General features: G+C 34.9%; 1 protein-coding gene across 1 annotated transcript; it reads left to right on the forward strand.

The window, feature by feature from the left end:
• Window positions 1-2,325: 2,325 nt before the first annotated feature.
• On the forward strand, window positions 2,326-19,763 carry LOC127964142 (sterile alpha motif domain-containing protein 3). The gene is made up of 11 exons (XM_052564299.1): window positions 2,326-2,395; window positions 5,239-5,334; window positions 5,626-5,721; window positions 6,013-6,108; window positions 6,400-6,495; window positions 6,787-6,882; window positions 7,177-7,269; window positions 11,709-12,697; window positions 14,863-15,018; window positions 17,611-17,700; window positions 18,891-19,763. The coding sequence occupies exons 1-11, from the start codon at window positions 2,326-2,328 to the stop codon at window positions 19,209-19,211; spliced, it is 2,199 nt and encodes a 732-aa protein (XP_052420259.1). The 3' UTR covers window positions 19,212-19,763.
• Window positions 19,764-20,203: the final 440 nt, after the last annotated feature.

The raw sequence follows: 20,203 nt of genomic DNA on the forward strand, positions 1-20,203 counted from the left end.
CTTATAAGAAGTCAGCTGTTCCCCTCAATCCCCAAATTCCATATTTCATCATGAGAATGACCCATACGCATCTTCCACACTCTGATGCTCACAGCAGTAGTGTACAGTAAGCTGTGATGGAGTAAAGCCAAAGCGCTGCATTAATTGGCCAAAAATTGGCCATAGATTTTATTTTTCTCCAGGAGATTTTGTCCTTGACACTCCTTCCCCCTCTCTGAGGAGCCGATGTTTCAGTCTCGTTCACATACCTGAAGGTTGTGCCTCACGTTCAGTGCTCCACACAACTTCAACTCTTGTGCCTTGGTCTTGTAGTTCATTTAACCATGTGTACTTGGGTCAACAGCTTTTATTGCTTCTGGAATAACATCTTTTGCAGTGAAGGCTGGTGGGAAGCATCTACTCACTTATTGTTTGTTGGGCATTATATACTGTATGTTTTCATAATGCAAGAGCTGCAATGATGCAAGAACTTTCAAAATGTCAGTCACTAACAAACATCTGCTAAAATATCACAAAATATTTGCATTTAAAAGTTAAAAGTCAATAAGAATTACACTTTTTAGGACAGAAATCTTAATGCTCACTCCGTCTGCATTTATTTGATCAAACATACAGTAAGAACTGCAATATTGTCAAATGTTATTGCAATTTGAAAAATAACTGTTTTTCAATGTTCCCTCAGAAATCATTCTAATATACTGATTTGGGGCTCAAGAAACATTTCTGATTATTGAAAAGATAAAGCAACATTTTTCCCCCCAGGATTCTTATATGAATAGCAAGTTCAAAAGAACAGAATTTAATTGAAATATAAATATTGTGTAACATTATAAATATCTTTGCTCCCAATTGTAATCAATTTATTGCATCCTTACTGGAAAAAAAATCTCAGACTTATAGTGTATATGTTTTGTAAAAAGAAAAAAAAAACTAAACCATGCATGCTATTGCTTACCAGCTAAAATGGACTCTCTGCCTGGACTTAACACTGGACCTAACCCAAAAATCTGATTGGCTGGTCATAATGTCATTATGAGACTAACAGAGATGTTGATTCAGGAACATGTTTCCCTTGAGTAAATCACGTTAAGCATTTTGCAGTCACATACTTGAATATTTTGCATATTTTTGGCCAATCTGTGCTATATCAATTGATTTTAGCAGTGATTAGTTCTCAGCCTGACACCAGGACAAGCAGATAATTGTCACCCATTTGCTATTCAGCTCTTAGCAGTCGTAATGAAAGGACTAATCAGCACATCCTCAGGGTGCTCACACTAATTAAAGAGGCAGAGTGTTGTGACAGGGTCACCTCTGTTACTGGCACTGAACCAACACAGATACAGTTCACTCCTGTGACTGCCGTCATGAAACACACAGTAGCTCTGTCATCAAATACTGTGCACTATTTCTGTTTCGCTTTCATTGCTTTTTGATTCAGCTCTAATAATAGTTCGCCCCAAAATGTTTCATTTATTCAACACATGTCATTCCAAACCCATACAGTATTTATTTATTTTTTTTTAATAGAAGAAGTTTCAAAAATGTAATATATTTGTCAATATTACTATTCATTTATTTAGGTGCAAAATATTGCAATGAGAAAGACAATGTTTTTAAAAACAAAATGTAATTACTGTAAAACCTTTCATAACTCAAGAAGGTAAGCTCATGCAGTTTTCATTTTTGAATCGTAAAAAAAATTTAAATAACTTTGAACAACAGTGCATTTATATATATATATATACACACACACACACACACACACACGCACACACACACCGTATATGTATATATATCAGGTAAAGTTTTTGCCAATTTTGAAAGTTGTGAGTTATAGAATTATGTTATCTACCTTTATACAATGCATGACACTGACTGTAATTCAGTCTCTCACAGCCTCATTTTCATCTGTGTAAAATCCTGACTAAGGTCTAATGAATGCATCTTTTTTTTAACCGCTCCCTTGTGATGAAATTCTATGCATAAGTCAACGCTTATATGTTTAAAGGGCAGATTTTATTACCAAGATGAAACACTCCACTTGCCTACTGTCACTGCAAATTCTCAGTCTTAATGCAAGTTCATGCTGTATATCTCAGTTCATTTTAATCTAAGTTAGTGCATGTGGAGAAATGACTCTGATGCATGAAGGTCTCCAATGTTACACAGCAGGGCATCTGTAATGTCGCAGTGGGAGCTAGTTGGTCAATGCTTAAGCTTCATATTTGCATGTAAATGCAAGTTCTTAATATTTCCAAGTGTCTCAGCATTGATTGATTTAGCAGAAGCAGAGTTGCACATGTGCGAGCAGACCTGAGCCAAATGCACAGCCATGCTCTCATAATACTGCTGACTCCAGACCAGCTGACTCCCAGCGAGAGGATCATGACTTGTAATCAAATGAGGATGATCCCCACACCAACACACACACTCTCTCTTTCTCTCTATCTATCCCTTCCTTACCTTTTTCCATATCATGCGGTTTAGTTATTGATCTGAATGAAGCTGGAAACACTTTTCAGGCTGTTTAATGCCACCGATAACCTTCTTTTCAGGAGAATCATTGTTTTTTTATTATATTTTTTTCGGGCTATTAGAGGTATTTGTTATTACGCATATGTAAATCAAAGTTAAGGGGATGGTTCACCTAAAAACTAAAATTCTGTCATCATTTACCCATCCTAATGTAGTGTTGTTCAGTCTTTATTGTTCATACAATAAACGTCAATGGGGTCCAAAAAGAACTCTCACCACTGACTTTCATTGCCTGTGATATTCTTTTGTGTTCTCATGAACAAAATTAAGTCAGGTTTGGAACGACACGAGGGTGAGTAAATATTTTTCAACAAAATTTTCATTTTTGGGTTTCACTCTCACTATTAAACTATTAGCACTGTTTCTAGTTTAAACCATATACTAGTGCTGAATACACAATTAACTTCTCAGATCATATAGTTTATTCAGCAGAAATCTAATAATTATATAATTACTTTTTAAAGTAATTGTTTTTTTTTTTCATTCATGCTCTTTAAGCCTGCTTTTATTTGATGAAAAATACAATACTATTCTGAAATATTATTATGATTTAAAATAACGGTTTTCTATATATTTTTATATATTTAAAATACAATTTATTCCTGTGATGCCAGGCTGAGTTTCAACATCATCATTCCAGTCTTCATTGTCACACAATCCCGCAGAAAATATTCTAATATCATGAATTAAAACCATTTTTTATTTGAAACAAAAATTTATTGTAGCATTATGTATTTTCTTTCACCTTTGGTCAATGCGTCCTTGTTGGATAAAAAATATAAAAAAAAAAAAAGAAAAGACAAAACATTTTCACCGACCCAAAAATTTTCAATGCTTGTGAATTTTAAAGAACTGCTATACCATATATATATATATATATATATATATATATATATATATATATATATATATATATATATATATATATATATATATATATTTACTTAAAGCAATACAAAATGTAAAATTCTGTTATCATTTTCTCAGCCTGATGTTATTTCAGATCAATGTGACAAAAAAATATTTCAAAGAACAAATCAAACAACAAACAATACTGAAGCCCATTGACTTCCATTGTGCAGTATGCACAAAAAATCTTCAAAGAAATTTCTCAAAATATCTTTTTTTTTCTTCTTTTTTTTCTCAGAAGACAAAGTCACTGAAGGATATCAGGCTAAGTTAATCATGAAACAATTTCTATTTTTGGCTAGATCCCTTTAGATGTCATTCATCCACTGCACCAAATGTCCAAATGTGTGGGTTTCTGAAAAACTACTGATCCAGTATGAGAAGAACATATATGTAGATATTACACTGTATGAGAATATAATAGTATAACTGATAATATTGAGCAAATACACAGGTCAGAGCTGCACGCCATAGTCTCTAGCACCTTATGCAGTCATTATGCATAGAGGATAACGTCTTATGGTTATTAAATCATATAGCCTATTACATACGCAACATCATAAGCTTTTATGGGACTTTATGTGCGTGAGAAAATGCTTTCAAATCCTTTCATTGCCAGTGGCTCATTGCGATGCATCTGTGCGGCCAAAACAGACCTAGGCTATTCATACACTGTAAAAAATATTTCCGCAATTTAGTTATTTCAACTTGTTTTTTTGTGTAGAGATAACTAGATTGTCCAGACAACAAGAAATTTTAAGTTTTCTTGTCCTCAACTAGACTGAAAGTTGAATGAACAAGTAAAATGGTTATTTTAACTCAAAAATGTATGTTTAAACAACTGCAATAGACTTTCTGTTGAATTAACAAGTATAATTGTTATTTTAATTTATAAATGTAAGTTGAAACAACTGCACAAAATTTTCTGCAGGTTTTACTTCAATTCTAATGCTTTAATAGCAGTAAACTAAACAATTTACTGTGTAAACTAAACTTAATTTATCTATCTATCTTGCTGTCTGGTAGATTGCATTGTCTTAAACCCTGAACTTCAAGCTTTTAAAACCGCTTTAAACATAAATCTTCAAACTTAACGACATTAAATCTATTTCAAACTTTCTGCTCAGGTTTTCTCAAGCCAATGTCAATGGTTGTCTTGTAGTTATCACTACTGTGGTATATATAAATTAATTACAGTGTATTTTATTTTAGTGTGTACATTAAAAATAGTTGTTTACAATTATGAGCACAGATTAATTAAATTACACCAAAAATTTGTCAAGCTGCTTCAGTTTTTATTCATGGTCAGATTCCAATTCATCATGGGCGGAATTGGGCGATTCATGAACAATGAACCGCTCAAGATGATTCGCTGAATCATTTTTTTTCCTCTGAGAATTTTCGAGAGAAGCCAGCGGAAACTGGATGATTTTCCATGTTGGACAACACGTGTCTTCAGAAGAAATTGAGTGATACAGAGTAAGTGTGACATTTTATATTGTGAACGTGGATTGTTGCAAGTTTTTATTTCGTAATAAGCGTTTTATAGTATTGTGTTATCGAATAATATAGGCCTATTAAGGATTTGTAAAGCAATTAAATGTTTGTTATAGTCGCAGTGTAAATATTGTCCACAAATCCGTCATTTCTGAAATCATACATTAAATTCATAAGTGCAAATGACCATTATTAAAAGCAGATTTTCAGAATTATATTATCCATTTCGAGTCAGAGTGTTTTGCAAATAGAAGATTCGCTCATTGTAACGTACTTCTTCGTGTTGACTCACAGGTTCAGTCAAGTTGATTAAAAGCTGCTCGTTCACCAACTGGACCAAACCGGATTTTTACCTCAGTCACTTCATCAGATGCAGAGCGCCAGATATAGGTAAGTTTTCATCACAGTCTTTGAATTAAAAAAGTAACTGTCAAATTGAATCGATGGGTGATGGAAATAACAATTAATATGTCTGTGGTTTGAAATGTCACGGTTTTTCATTATTACTATTCAGAGTTTGGATTTTGCGCGGCCTTGAGCCATTTCGTCGCGCTTTCGTTCTTGTTTTAAGAAATCTAAATAATAGGGAGAATTACACACAATGTTGTCACGAATGTAAGATTATAACGTTATATGTGTATAGAAGATTCGTTCATTGTACTTCTTCGTGTTGACTCACAGGTTCAGTCAAGTTGATTAAAAGCTGCTCGTTCACCAACTGGACCAAACCGGATTTTTACCTCAGTCACTTCATCAGATGCAGAGCGCCAGATATAGGTAAGTTTTCACCACAATCTTTAAGTGACTGTCAAATTGAATCGATATGGGTTATAGAAATAACAATTAATATGTTTGTGGTTTGAAATGTCACGGTTTTCATTATTACTATTCGGAGTTTGGATTCTGCGCGGCCTTGAGCCATTTCGTCGCGCTTTTGTTCTTGTTTTAAGAAATCTGAATAAAATGGGGAATATCACACAATGTTGTCACGAATGTACGATTATTGAGTGTATTTCTGCAAATAGAAGATTCGCTCATTGTAACGTACTTTTTCGTGTTGACTCACAGGTTCAGTCAAGTTGATTAAAAGCTGCTCGTTCACCAACTGGACCAAACCGGATTTTTACCTCAGTCACTTCATCAGATGCAGAGCGCCAGATATAGGTAAGTTTTCATCACAGTCTTTGAATTAAAAAAGTAACTGTCAAATTGAATCTATGGGTGATAGAAATGACAATTAATATGTCTGTGGTTTGAAATGTCACGGTTTTTCATTATTACTATTCAGAGTTTGGATTCTGTGTGGCCTTGAGCCATTTCGTCGCGCTTTTGTTCTTGTTTTAAGAAATCTAAATAATAGGGAGAATTACACACAATGTTGTCACGAATGTACGATTATAACGTTATATGTGTATAGAAGATTCGCTCATTGTACTACTTCGTGTTGACTCACAGGTTCAGTCAAGTTGATTAAAAGCTGCTCGTTCACCAACTGGACCAAACCGGACTTTTACCTCAGTCACTTCATCAGATGCAGAGCGCCAGATATAGGTAAGTTTTCACCACAGTCTTTAAGTGACTGTCAAATTGAATCGATATGGGTGATAGAAATAACAATTAATATGTTTGTGGTTTGAAATGTCACGGTTTTCATTATTACTATTCGGAGTTTGGATTCTGCGCGGCCTTGAGCCATTTCGTCGCGCTTTTGTTCTTGTTTTAAGAAATCTGAATAAAATGGGGAATATCACACAATGTTGTCACGAATGTACGATTATTGAGTGTATTTCTGCAAATAGAAGATTCGCTCATTGTAACGTACTTTTTCGTGTTGACTCACAGGTTCAGTCAAGTTGATTAAAAGCTGCTCGTTCACCAACTGGACCAAACCGGATTTTTACCTCAGTCACTTCATCAGATGCAGAGCGCCAGATATAGGTAAGTTTTCATCACAGTCTTTGAATTAAAAAAGTAACTGTCAAATTGAATCTATGGGTGATAGAAATGACAATTAATATGTCTGTGGTTTGAAATGTCACGGTTTTTCATTATTACTATTCAGAGTTTGGATTCTGTGTGGCCTTGAGCCATTTCGTCGCGCTTTTGTTCTTGTTTTAAGAAATCTTAATAATAGGGAGAATTACACGCGATGTTGTCACGAATGTACGATTATTGAGTGTATTTCTGCACATAGAAGATTAGCTCATTGTACTTTCTCATGTTGACTCACAGGTTCTGTCAAGTTGACTAAAAGCTTGTTCACCAACCAGATTTTTTTTACCTCAGTCACTTCACTTCATCTCAGTTGCAGAGCACCAGATACAGGTGAGTTTTCACAGAAATCTTTGGAAATTCTTAAAATTAACTATCAATTTGTGATGCGGGTAACTTAAAGGGATGGTTCGGACTAAATTCAACCTAGGGTCATTTGCACCATGACCTCCAGCCAAACACCTCCCCAAAAGCTTTTTTTTCCCTTGGTCGAACATTATTAAAGTTAGAGCTTTTTTAGCGCGATCAGCCAGAGGGCTTAGTGCAGGCGCTAATTGACACACTGCATGTTTCAGTGATGCCTGTTTGTGTCATTTGTTATTTGAGAACACATTTCAACAATCTTCCTAATTTCATCATGTGAATCATTTATAAACCTGTTGTCTGAAGTTTCAGGGTCTCCCTGCATTTGAAAGCAAAAAATAATAAGGCAGTAATTAAAGATAATAATAGGGATGTATGATTAATTTTTGGCTTCCAACGATGAAAACAAGATAAACGAGGTAGAACGGTCATTGTGCCGCTGTTGCATTACTTCGAGCACACCTTCAATTCCTTCAGAGTTGTGCTTTCGTTTCTCCCTAAAACCCCAAACTTAAAGTGACAGCAGCTAAACTGCTGTCTGTCAGTGATGAAAATCAAACAAATGACATAGCAAAATCACTCAAAGATTTTGACTGTTTAATCTGTGCTTAAATAAGGATTAATCTATATTTAATCTATGCAATATGTAATGTCAGTGTTTGCACACTGACTGAATGGGCACTTCATGCAGCACACATAAATTCATATTCACTTATTCTTGATTTAAATTTTTAAATTGGCAAGGCTTAAAAACATGCGCAAATGAGTTTAGTTTAAACACTGATAGCAATGTGTGCTGTTCAAGTCTCACCTGTGATTGTGTGCTGTCAACACCTGTGTGATAACTCAGTAAATGACTGGTCATATTAGAGCATATGACACTCACATTTAACAAAGTTTGCAAAGAGTGACTGTTTTGTCCACTTTTTTTTGATCATTGCTGTTGTAATATATTGGAAAGTTAGAATGTGTATCCGACATACATTTGATGTCATACATCCAGAAACATTCATTAGCAGAACTCTGTCTATTTAATGCATTATTTTCAACAAACCATATTATCGATAAATTGTCAGATTTGAGATGAACCAGGACGCAAGTGCATGCCAAACTGTGGGTGGAGAATGTAATGGTTCGAAATATATATATATATTTTTTTAAACCGAGAACTGTTATGCCCCTACTATGTACAATAGAGCTTTATCACACTTCCCTTTTCCAGTAAGTGAAGCAGTGAATCGCTACTTCCGGTACTATCGCAGCACAATCAAAACTAATGGCTGAATGTTTGCATTGTTTTTGTTTTTTGTTTTACTCTTTTTATATTTTTCTGTACACCATAATCATCAGAATATCTCTTCTCCTGTCTCTGAAATTGTCCAGATTTTGAAATCATTCTGCGGATGCTCATTTTAAGAGGTGTTTAGTCAACTATGTGTTAACAGCACATTAAAAATATACATAACAGGAAGAATCAATACACTGCTTTGGCAAGCACTTCCGGTAATCTATTTCACTGTGATAAAGGTCTATTGTATGGTGTGGTTTCCAGCAGCCTGTCATATGATCGCAACTTTGTTTCATGCCAACTTTAAGCCTGAGAGACTTGACTAAGGGTGTTATTGGGTGTTATTTTTTTTTAAATAAACTGTCTTTTTTTATTGTAGGTATGTTGGTGTTAATGTGAAGATGAAGTGGACTTGTAAGTACTGCATTTTTGACAGTACAAAAAGAAAAATTATCATTCAGCATTACAAATTAAAACATGGACATCATGGGAGGACCTGTCCTTTGCCATGTATTTACCAAGATTGTGTCTGCTCCTTTAGAACTCAGGCAACACTGATAAGACATTTGCATACGCATCATGCAAAATCTGTCGATCACGTGAATTCCCGGGTGAAGTGTAACCTCTGCAGTTTCTCAGAGGCCTGCAATTTGAAGCAGTACTTCTCCCACCTGGGCATTCACTTGAAAAACAATGAAAATGTCCAGTGCCCATTTGAAGACTGCAGTTTTCAAACTTGTGTGTTCTCTACATTTGCGGCTCACAGAAGTAAAAGACACCATTCCCAAAATACTGGACATTTTAAAGCAGAGTTAATTTCATGTCAAATCGAAGAGGTTGAGGAAAGGTTTGAACATACAGATAATCAACCTGCGGACAGCCTACCAGCCGAAGGGTGTTGGCACCCAGTCCAGTCCAGTCCATTGCATTCCAATCCAGATCTTCCTGTTGAGGGCTTGATTCAACATAAGTTAGCTTCACTGTTTTTACGCATGGAAGCCATTTTACATGTCTCAAAGACAGCCATTCAAGAAATAGTTGAAGAACTTGGAAGCATTGGTAGTAATGTTGGAGAGCTTGCTGAGATGTCAGTTAAACAGGTCTTAAACAAACACAACTGTTCATTGGATTCCTCAGTTATTGCTGCCATTACCGAAACGGTCTTGGAAACAAATCCTTTAGCCTTTTTGTCCAAAAGGGGTCCTCTTAGCTCTATTTACAAAAGAACAACATACTACAAAGATAATTTCACTGTGATAGAACCTGTAGAATACACTCTTGATGCTCCTCGGAAAAACACATTTGTTTATGTACCAATTTTAAAAGTTTTAACTGCGCTGTTGAATCGAAGTGACGTCCTTGACAAGGTTTTACAGTCAGACCAAGCAGATACATGGAAACATCCTGAAACAATTAAAACATTTAGGGATGGGCTGTATTTTAAGGACAACAAGATCCTTTTTTCAGATGAATTGCGCATAGCCCTTGGACTTTACATTGACGATTTTGAAGTGTGTAACCCTTTGGGCACTTCAAGGAAAAAGCACAAACTTTGTGCCATTTACTGGTTAATTGCAAATCTTCCAGGAAGAGACCGGTCCACTTTATCATCCATCTACCTTGCAACATTATGTAAGACCAAGGATGTCAAAGAGTATGGATACGACAAAATTCTTGAACCGCTTCTTTCAGACGTTGAAGTACTTGAACAACATGGAGTGTTTGTTCAGACACTGGGTGCAAGTATAAGAGGAACAATACTCTATGTGTCTGCAGACAATTTAGGCGCACACTCGCTTGCTGGATTTCAAGAAAGTTTTTCAACAAACAAGTTCTGCAGATTTTGTTTGGCAGCACGTGATGAGATTCAGACACATGAAGTTAGAGAGAGGAGGTTCCCAAAGAGAACGGAGGAGTTGCATGAGCAGACTCTTTGTGAAATTCAGAAGAACAAGGATTCACACGCAGTAGTAGATGGTGTTAAGAGGGACTGTCCTCTTAACAGACTTGCACATTTCTCCACCATGAAAGGCTTTCCCCCTGACTTTCTCCACGACGTCTTTGAAGGTGTTGTACCCCTGGAGCTAAGTCTTTGTTTGAAGAAACTGATTCAGAAGAAATATTTCACATTGGACGAGTTGAATGCCGCAATTCAGTCCTTCCCATATAGATTTTCTGACAAAACAAACCGACCACAGCAGATCTTAAAATCATTCCAACTGAAAGGTTCTTTAGGAGGCAACGGACATGAAAACTGGAGCCTTCTGCGGTTATTACCTTTGATTATTGGTTCAAAAGTTCCAGAAAATGATGCAACCTGGAGTTTAATTCTTGAACTGAAGGACATTGTTGAGATTTTAGCCTCATCTCAGTTTTCCACAGAGAGTTTGGACTACCTTGATTCAAAAATATCAGATCACCGGAAATTGTTGCAAGACGAATTTCCAGACTTCAGACTCCGTCCAAAGCACCATTTTATCGAGCACTATCCAGAACTAATCAAATGTTTTGGACCAGTGATTGATTTCTGGACCATACGATTTGAAGCAAAACACAGCTTTTTTAAAAAAGCTGTGCATGACTCTGGAAACTTTAAAAATGTAATGCTTACATTAGCCCAGCGACATCAGCTGACACTTGCTTACCACCTTGACATGCCAACTCTTTTCAAGCCAGATTTAGTGGTTGATCATGTTTCAGTTCTGTCCACTGAGTGCCTGGATCTTTCATTTAAGCTGGCAGTTAAATCCAAATATTCCAATGTTACATCGATATCTGTTGCATCCAGTGCATGCATATATGGCACCAGGTACTCTGAGGGAATGTTTCTTTCTGTGGGATACACCAGTGGGCTTCCAGACTTTGGCAGACTTGTCAAAATATTGATTGTTATGAACAAACCTGCCTTTCTCATTGAACCGTATTCAGCATGGTACAGTGAGCATTTCAGATGCTTTGAACTAACTAAGTATACCACTTGTGAGTTGAGAGTTGTTGATCCAGATGAATTGAATGATTATCATCCCTTGTCCTCATATGCAGTGCTTGATAAGAAGCTGATGATTTCACCGAAGACATTCCTCCTTAACTAAATGCATTTACTGTTGCCTTTTCTTCTTAGAAACCTGCAACAAAATGATTCTTCGTGTGATTTTGTCCCCTGAGGATATTAGGAAAGTTTACATTGATCGGCCACAATCCATAGAATCTCTTCTGTCAACACTGAAAAGCAAGCTGAACATACAAAGTGATTTTACACTTCAGTATGAGGATCCTGAATTTGACCATGAGTTGTGCAACCTAACGACTATCACTGAACTTCCTCCTGAAAAGGCAACCCTTAAAGTTAATTGTAGAGCACCACCCTCTGACTCTAGCCAGTCAGATGTGACATTAGACACAGCGGTTATGTCATCATCGTCTGACTCGAGTATCAAGAATGGAAATCCTGGATCAATAACTGCAAGTAGTCGCTCACAGCAATGGCCTGTTTCTTTTCCCATTCCAAGCTTTTCATATGATGTAGAATTACGTTTGAAACGTGGAAATGAGCAATATGCTAAAGATGGCTCACTGCTCAGCCTATCCAAGGATGTTAAATCTGAGATTCTTGACAAACTTGCCACTGCAATCTATTCTTACAAGGCGTATCCATCCAATGAGGAGTTCGAGTCTGTTTCAAGGGCTCTCACAGAGACACATCCATGCCTTAAAGAACCGGGATCGGCCACAGGGTGGTATGGATGGAAAATAAGCCTTAAATTCAAAATGGGAAACTTCCGAAGTAAACTTCGTGATGCTGGATGTCCAGAGCTTACTGTTACTAGTGAAAAATGCCATGCTTCAGATAGAAAAAAATACAAAGTCAAGAAACCCCGAAGATCGGAGACCAATTTTCTACCGGACTTACCTGCTGGATCAAGTTATACTGCTTTGGAGACTGAAAGGAAAGATATACAGTGTGAGATGACAAAAAAAAATCCAGACTGGCATGTAATTGATGCAGCTATGGAGAAAACTTTCTGTGCCAGAAGAAAGGAGATTGTAGAAGATGAGCCCACAGTATCAGAAATAAGGAGGAGATGGCCTGCACTTTTCACTCAAAGACAAGTAAGTGTAGAAAGATGTAATATACCGTATTTTTCGGACTATAAGTCGCACCTGAGTATAAGTCGCATCAGTCCAAAAATACGTCATGATGAGGAAAAAAACATATACAAGTCGCACTGGACTATAAGTCGCATTTATTTAGAACCAAGAACCAAGAGAAAACATTACCGTTTACAGCCGCGAGAGGGCGCTCTGTGCTGCTCAGTGCTCCTGTCACCTATCAGATCGGCTGCATATTTACTACCTGCAGAATACGATTTTCTTTTTGGGGGCATTTTGTTTGCATTCAGTCTTTTTCAGTTGTCTTTAAGTTAATATTTCAGTTAACAGTTTTCAGTTAATATTTTCAGGGGTATGCTACAGGAGCACTGAGCAGCATAGAGTGCCCTCTCGCGGCTGTAGACGGTAATGTTTTCTCTTGGTTAATTTCTCTTGGTTCATGTCAAATTAATTTTGATAAATAAGTCGCACTTGACTATAAGTCGCAGGACCAGCCAAACTATGAAAAAAAGTGCGACTTATAGTCCGGAAAATACGGTAAGTCTCGGGTGTCACCAGAATGTGTCTGTGAAGTTTTAGCTCCAAAAAACACCTCTTTTTGGGTGGGAGAAAAAAAAGTGATGTTTTTTGTGTGCATCTCTTTAAATGCAAATGAGTTCCTGCTCCCCGCCTCTTGCCAGTAGAGGGCTGTCTGCTAGAACTCGCTATTCAATACACTGACATAAACAATACAGGAGAAGCTCACACAGCAAATATAACTCTCAAAATTGATCATTACAAACGGTTCGTGATGCAACATATCCAGATGTATGGCATATATTTTTTTTTAATTTTACCGATTTTCTTGGACACATTCCCTTCAATAAAATTACACCACTGCAACCTTAGTGGCTCAGATGTGGAGAGTTAATGGAGACTAGGGATGTATGAGACTAGTCAATTAAACAATACTGCTGCTGTTAGTCGACTTAGAAAATATTAGTCGTTTACAAATTAATTTTTTTTGCACTTTTTTCACATTTTGCTTTGTTTTTACAAAGACATTTAAATTACCGTCATGTTAATGTTACATCTTGAAATTAATGCAGTATTTTGAAAATATATCTGGAGCGGCAAATAAAATCATTTAATTTTACATTCGGTTTTTGCATGTTCAAACCAGGACTGGTTGCCGTGGTAGCGAACAACAATACCTTAACGTGCTGACTTGTGTCAGAGTCCCTATATATATATATATATATATATATATATATATATATATATATATATATATATATATATATATATATATGGTTTGAACTCATTAGTCCTTTGCTGCTGATTCAGTTGATCTTAATATATGTGTCTAAAATGGCTAACATTGCTTAAGTGAACGTTCAATATACAACAATGATAAATCAAGGCAAGCACATCGCATGCATGATATCTGACCTATTTTTAGCTGCATTCAGTATAGGATTTGATTGTTCATAGATTAAGTGTTCTTGCAAATGGATCACATATACACTGTCTCCGGAGGTCAGACTAGTTGGTTGCAAAATTTCAGTTTAAAAGGTTACAAAATTAGTTGTTGCGCACATCCCTAATGGAGACTCTTATGTTCATTATTACAGGCATCAACAAATCAGTTATAATGTTTACATACTATAGCTGAGACATACCACAAGTTCACAGATGGTCGATCTTGAGTGCTGCTGTCATGCAGAGTTTAGCTCATGATCCAACTCACTTTCCTTTGCATAGCTGTAGTTATTCTTAAGATATTCAGGTGTGTTTGACTAGGGTTGGAGCTAAACTGTGCAGGACAGATGTACTCCAATACTGATGTCTGTCTATCCCTGCACTGCTCCAGTGACAATATAACAATGGCAGACTGCTAATAGGGTAGAGATTGTCACCAGTGGGCGGGGCTTTTCCCTACGATGACGTCAACATAGAGAGAAATCTGGAATCACTTGTTTTGAGAGACTGATTTATGGGGATTCTAAAAAAAAAAAGGGGGTGGGTGGATTTTACCATTATAGGCTGGTTGTTTACACACTGTGGACACACATCTGTGTTTAAATGCCTTATTAAAGTGAATTTTGCATAATAGGTCCCCTTTAATGTTTAGTTTATGTGCGTGGGATTTTTTTAAAGTCTTTTTCTTTTTTTTGTTTCAACAGGTTGCTCTTGAATTCTGTAGGCTTGTCTCCATTGATTTAAAAAGAACATTCTTCGAAGGGCTTGACAAGCATCTACCCAGGCTCCTGCAATTATACACCAAGCGAAGCAATGAAGTTCCAGAACTTCTGAATGTGTTGAAGTGTCTGGATGAACAGGCAAGTCAAATTTAATTTATACAGCAAAACTAATTTGTTATTAGCTTTCAAAGAAATTTGCATCAGGAAAATTCTATTATTTGCTAGTGTTGCACAAAATCCCACTGGTAAAAAGATTTGAGGTCTCATTTTGTTAGTAGGACCCTATGATTTCTGTGATGCGCAAAACACAGATGGAATCATCTATTAAAATTTTTTTTTTTTTTTTTACTGTATTGCATGGAATGTCACAGAATTCGTCAATATTTGGATAAATAAATCAAAAGTAGGTCAGTCACTTAAATCAAAACCGCAAAAAGACTCTTTAAATATGAATCCTGCATGTTCTGTGTGAATGAATGGCGCAGACATGCAGTTTTGTTTACTACACATACTGAAGTACGTGTGACACTTGCAGTGTTTTTTCAGCCTCTGCCGTCTCACATTAGGGGCTTTCGCACCGGAGGAACCTTTTCATAGTTCCTAGAACTATTGGCGGAAGTTCCCGGATTTTGGCGGTTTTGCACCGCGGGATCTAGGAACGATTTTAATTCTAGGAACTCCTTTTGGGGGAACTAATTTAGCTCCTACTTCAGAGTAGGGTCTAACCCAGCATAGGGATGCAGTGATTAACCAGTTTTACAATTAACCGCGGTTTAAAACATCATGGTTAATTAATCATAAAGGATCGGCTAAACACCTTAAACAAAACAAATACAAAGTTACACTAGTGGTACACCAGCTTAAAGTGCTGTGCTTATCAGAGACTAGGAGACCACCCTGGTGGCTTCTAGAACTACCCGGTGCAAAATCCCTTTATATGAGGACAATTAACACATGAACTTCATCTCCAGAGCTGCTGTCAGAGTCACTACATGAGCATTTTACCTTTTCTTTTGAGAAAATTATCGTCATATCATATTCACACAGAAACTTCAAGGTATTCACGAAAACCCATCCAAACAAGTTTGTTGTAACTTATGACAGAAATATATGACTCTATATAACTTTTGAACAGTATAAGTTTTTAACAGTATATATATATTATATAGCTTTACATACATTAACAGTTTTTATGGAATGCATTTTCTGTCAAATTTAAATAAATCAATTAAATTATAATATTTTGGATTATCATATATCATTATCATATTTTTGATTATACAACTAAAATGGAATTTGAGCTGCTCAATAAACCCCACTTTGTCTAACTGTGTAAACACTAAATAATGTTGCAAGCTTCAAGTTACTTCTGTGGCACTATTAATTGCTTATTTAAATAACTTAGTTGTTCACAGCAAGTCACAGTTCTCATGCAATATGATGAAGAATGATCTTTCCGAAGATGATTACGGATGGGTATCCTTTAAGTTTTAATGGTATTACTATTAGTAATTATCGATCCAGTACTTTTAACAGTAGACTTTAATTCTTTTTGTTCTATTAAAAAGAAAAAAAATGATCATTGACTTATAATCTGTAATGTAAAATAAATGGTTAATAAAGGAAAACAAACCGCAATGTTTGAACAAAACAAATTCATATAAAACATCTATTTGTTGAATGCACCAGTGTGCAGCCATTTTTTTTATTTATATATATATATATATATATATATATATATATATACACACACACAGTACAGGTCAAAAGTTTGGAAACATTGCTATTTTTAATGTTTTTGAAAGAAGTTTCTTCTGCTCATCAAGCCTGCATTTATTTGATCAAAAATACAGAAAAAAAATGTAATATTGTGATATATTATTACAATTTAAAATAATTGATTTTCAATTTATTATACTTTAAATTATCATTTATTTCTGTGATGCAAAGCTGAATTTTTAGGATCATTATCACATGATCCTTTAGAAATCATTCTAATATGATGATTCATTATCAAAGTTGGAAACAGTTCTGCTGCTTAATATTTTTTCATAACGTGATACTTTTTTAGGATACTTTGATGAATAAAAAGTAAAAAAAAAAAAAAAAAAAGAAGCTATGTTTTTAAAATATAAATATTTTGTAACAACAATATACACTACTGGTCAGTAATTTGGGGTCAGTAATTTTTTTTATTTTATTTTTTAATAAAATCAATACTTTTATTCAGCAAGGATGTGTTAAATTGATAAAAAGTGATAGTAAAGAAGATTTATATTATTAGAAAATATATATATTTTCTTTTCTTTTTTTTTTTGAATAAATGCAGTTCTTTTTAACCTTTTATTCATCAAATATATTAGACAGCAGAACTGTTTCCAACACTCATAATAAATCAGAATATTAGAATGATTTCTAAAGGATCATGTGATAGACTGGATGTCACATGTGACACTGAAGACTGGAGTAATGATGCTGAAAATTCAGCTTTGCATCACAGGAATAAATTATTTTTTAAAGTATATTCAAATAGAAAACTATTATTTTAAGTTGTAATAATATTTCACAATATTACTGTTTTTTCTGTATTTTTGATCAAATAAATGCAGGCTTGATGAGCAGAAGAGACTTCTTTCAAAAACATTAAAAATAGTAATGTTTCCAAACTTTTGACTTGTACTGTATATACAAACAAAACACTTCCGTCAAGTGAACACATTTTTTTGGCAGAGTTGTAACCAGAAGAAGAGGGGAGCAGTTATTTTGGGCCTTCCATACTACATGAGGGAGAAACCAGAAAACGTCTTCAAAGTTTGTGAGGTAAACATTTTAGTATTTTTTCCCATTAAAACTGGAATAAGGATGCACCAATATCACTTTAGTATGATAGTGATGCTTTTATTTGGTACTTTTTATATTTTGGTGATACAGATTATAGATACCTGTATTTTCATTGAAACCATAAGAATATGAATCATTATTTGGCTTTCCTTCAGTTATGTTATGCTTAATTATGCCTTTTAAAATGTATTGTATTGCTATATCATATTTTATCTTTCAAGTAGAGGTGGTCGCGTGATATAGCAAAAATATCAGAGCACGATTATTTTCAGGAATATCACGATTATTTTTCATGTTGGTTTTACTATTTTTCATGTGACTGATCAGTACATCCAAACTCATTTCACAATATTAAAAACGCAAAATGCAGAATCGAATCATTAATTGTGAATCATCAGTTTTAATTGTGTATTGTTGAATTTTTCTGAATTTGCAAAAATTACTATTGAATCAAATCATTTCGCTGTAAATGAAGACAAAAAAAGTACCAAGCAAACTGGATCTTATTCAACAAGTATGTGTACAAATGAATTTGCATATGAAATCTGCATACTAACATTTTCACAAACAAATAATCCTTTATCAATAACTTCTATTCTAAAACTTAGGGGCTGTTTACATGAAAACTGAAGTGAGCACTGAACATGAAGTTTCAAAGCACAAGGTTTCGAAAATGATACTGTTACCGTCTTTATGTAAACAACAAAAACATGAATCTGAAAACGGTAACATATTGCGCGTATGTGTTTTTTGATGAAGTGACATCGCCAACTACTGACGTTTTCGCAGATCCGTGTGAACAGGGATCATTTTGACAATGTTGTTGTCTGTTTTTAATACATCATTGTCATGTAAACATACCCTTATTCTGAATTTAAAAACACAGCTGATTGTGCATAGTGCACACCTCCTTTTGACATTTTTCTGTGATTTTTATTTTATAAAAAGTAGAAGAATATTCATCAGATTACTTGAATAGCTCTATTTGGAAAATCATTCTAGAAAAATTTGATTTGCATAGACAAACATTTTATTGGCATAGACAGAAAAAAAAATACACTACTAAAATGTAAACCGGCATTTACGGCATTTAAAATGTATGTTTAATGTGGTAATGAAAGTTCTAGTCTACCGCTAAATCTTTAATCTCTCTCTCTCTTTTTTTTCAGCCGACTGACAATGAGGTCGATGTTGTTCAGAGTGTTAAGGTGGGCATCTTGTCAGTGAGCGAGGACACCAGACAAGATTGTGCCTTCCCAGACGACGTCGTGAATATGGCTGTGATACTGGAGGGGGAGATTGTCATTGTGGATCTCCAAGACATTCCAAATGCCTTTGTCACATTGTTTGGACTGCTTTACGCTTTAAACATCAGCTATCCCAAAGAGCTGCGATACACCTTTGAGGTGATCCAGCGGATCTTTATGAACATTGATGGGGAAAGCTGCTCCGCTAAAGTTCATGGACTGAAAAACCAACTAATGCGGTGAAGTGCCTGCAACCTTTGCTATGTCCTTTTTTTTTTTCCTCTCTTTTTTTTTTTTTTTTTTTTTTTTTTTTAAGAGTAATGTTCAATTTAATTGATGAATTTGTTAAAGCATCAGCTAAGTTGAGATTAAGGAGGTATGAAACCAATTCATACGTCTTTTAATGTGTTAATGCTTTTCAGAGTTTCTTTTTGAAAGGAATGTTGTGAACAGGATGTTTCTATATTGTATGTTGTGGGAGTGGCATTTTAAAGTGTTTAGTTTAATTGATGAATTTGTTGAAGCTTGAGAGCATAAAAAATTGATAACCTAGTTTATATTAAAATGGCATTTAAGCCAATTCATAAGTCTATAATGTGTTTAACAATGTTTTAACATTTTCTTTTGGAACAAAGGATATTTCTATATTGAATGCTGTGGGGTGATCTTGTTTAATGTTATGTAACAGATTAATCCACAAGACTTGCATTGAGACAGGTGTAAAACACCTTTCAATTAGTTTTTTTCTGGTGTTTTTAGGAGTTAATTGCAATAAACTTTGTACTGAAAATTGTATTAGTGATTGTTAATTTGCCATACATTTTTGTTTAAATCAAATGTAGCTTACAAATTAATGTTCAAGTAGTAATTCATTATTTGGTTCTGCTGCAGGTTTTAAAGTTTCAAAACACCACTTTAGTTGGCTGAACTTATTGGATGTAGTTTAGATAACTTAACTTTAGTTGGCTGAACTTATTGGATGTAGTTCAGATAACTTAACTTTAGTTGGCTGAACTTATTAGATGTAGTTTAGATAACTTAACTTTAGTTGGCTGAACTTATTGGATGTAGTTTAGATAACTTAACTTTAGTTGGCTGAACTTATTAGATGTAGTTTAGATAACTTAACTTTAGTTGGCTGAACTTATTGGATGTAGTTTAGATAACTTAACTTTAGTTGGCTGAACTTATTAGATGTAGTTTAGATAACTTAACTTTAGTTGGCTGAACTTATT

This window comes from Carassius gibelio, chromosome B8, assembly GCF_023724105.1.
Source record: "Carassius gibelio isolate Cgi1373 ecotype wild population from Czech Republic chromosome B8, carGib1.2-hapl.c, whole genome shotgun sequence".
Classification (NCBI taxonomy): domain Eukaryota; kingdom Metazoa; phylum Chordata; class Actinopteri; order Cypriniformes; family Cyprinidae; genus Carassius; species Carassius gibelio.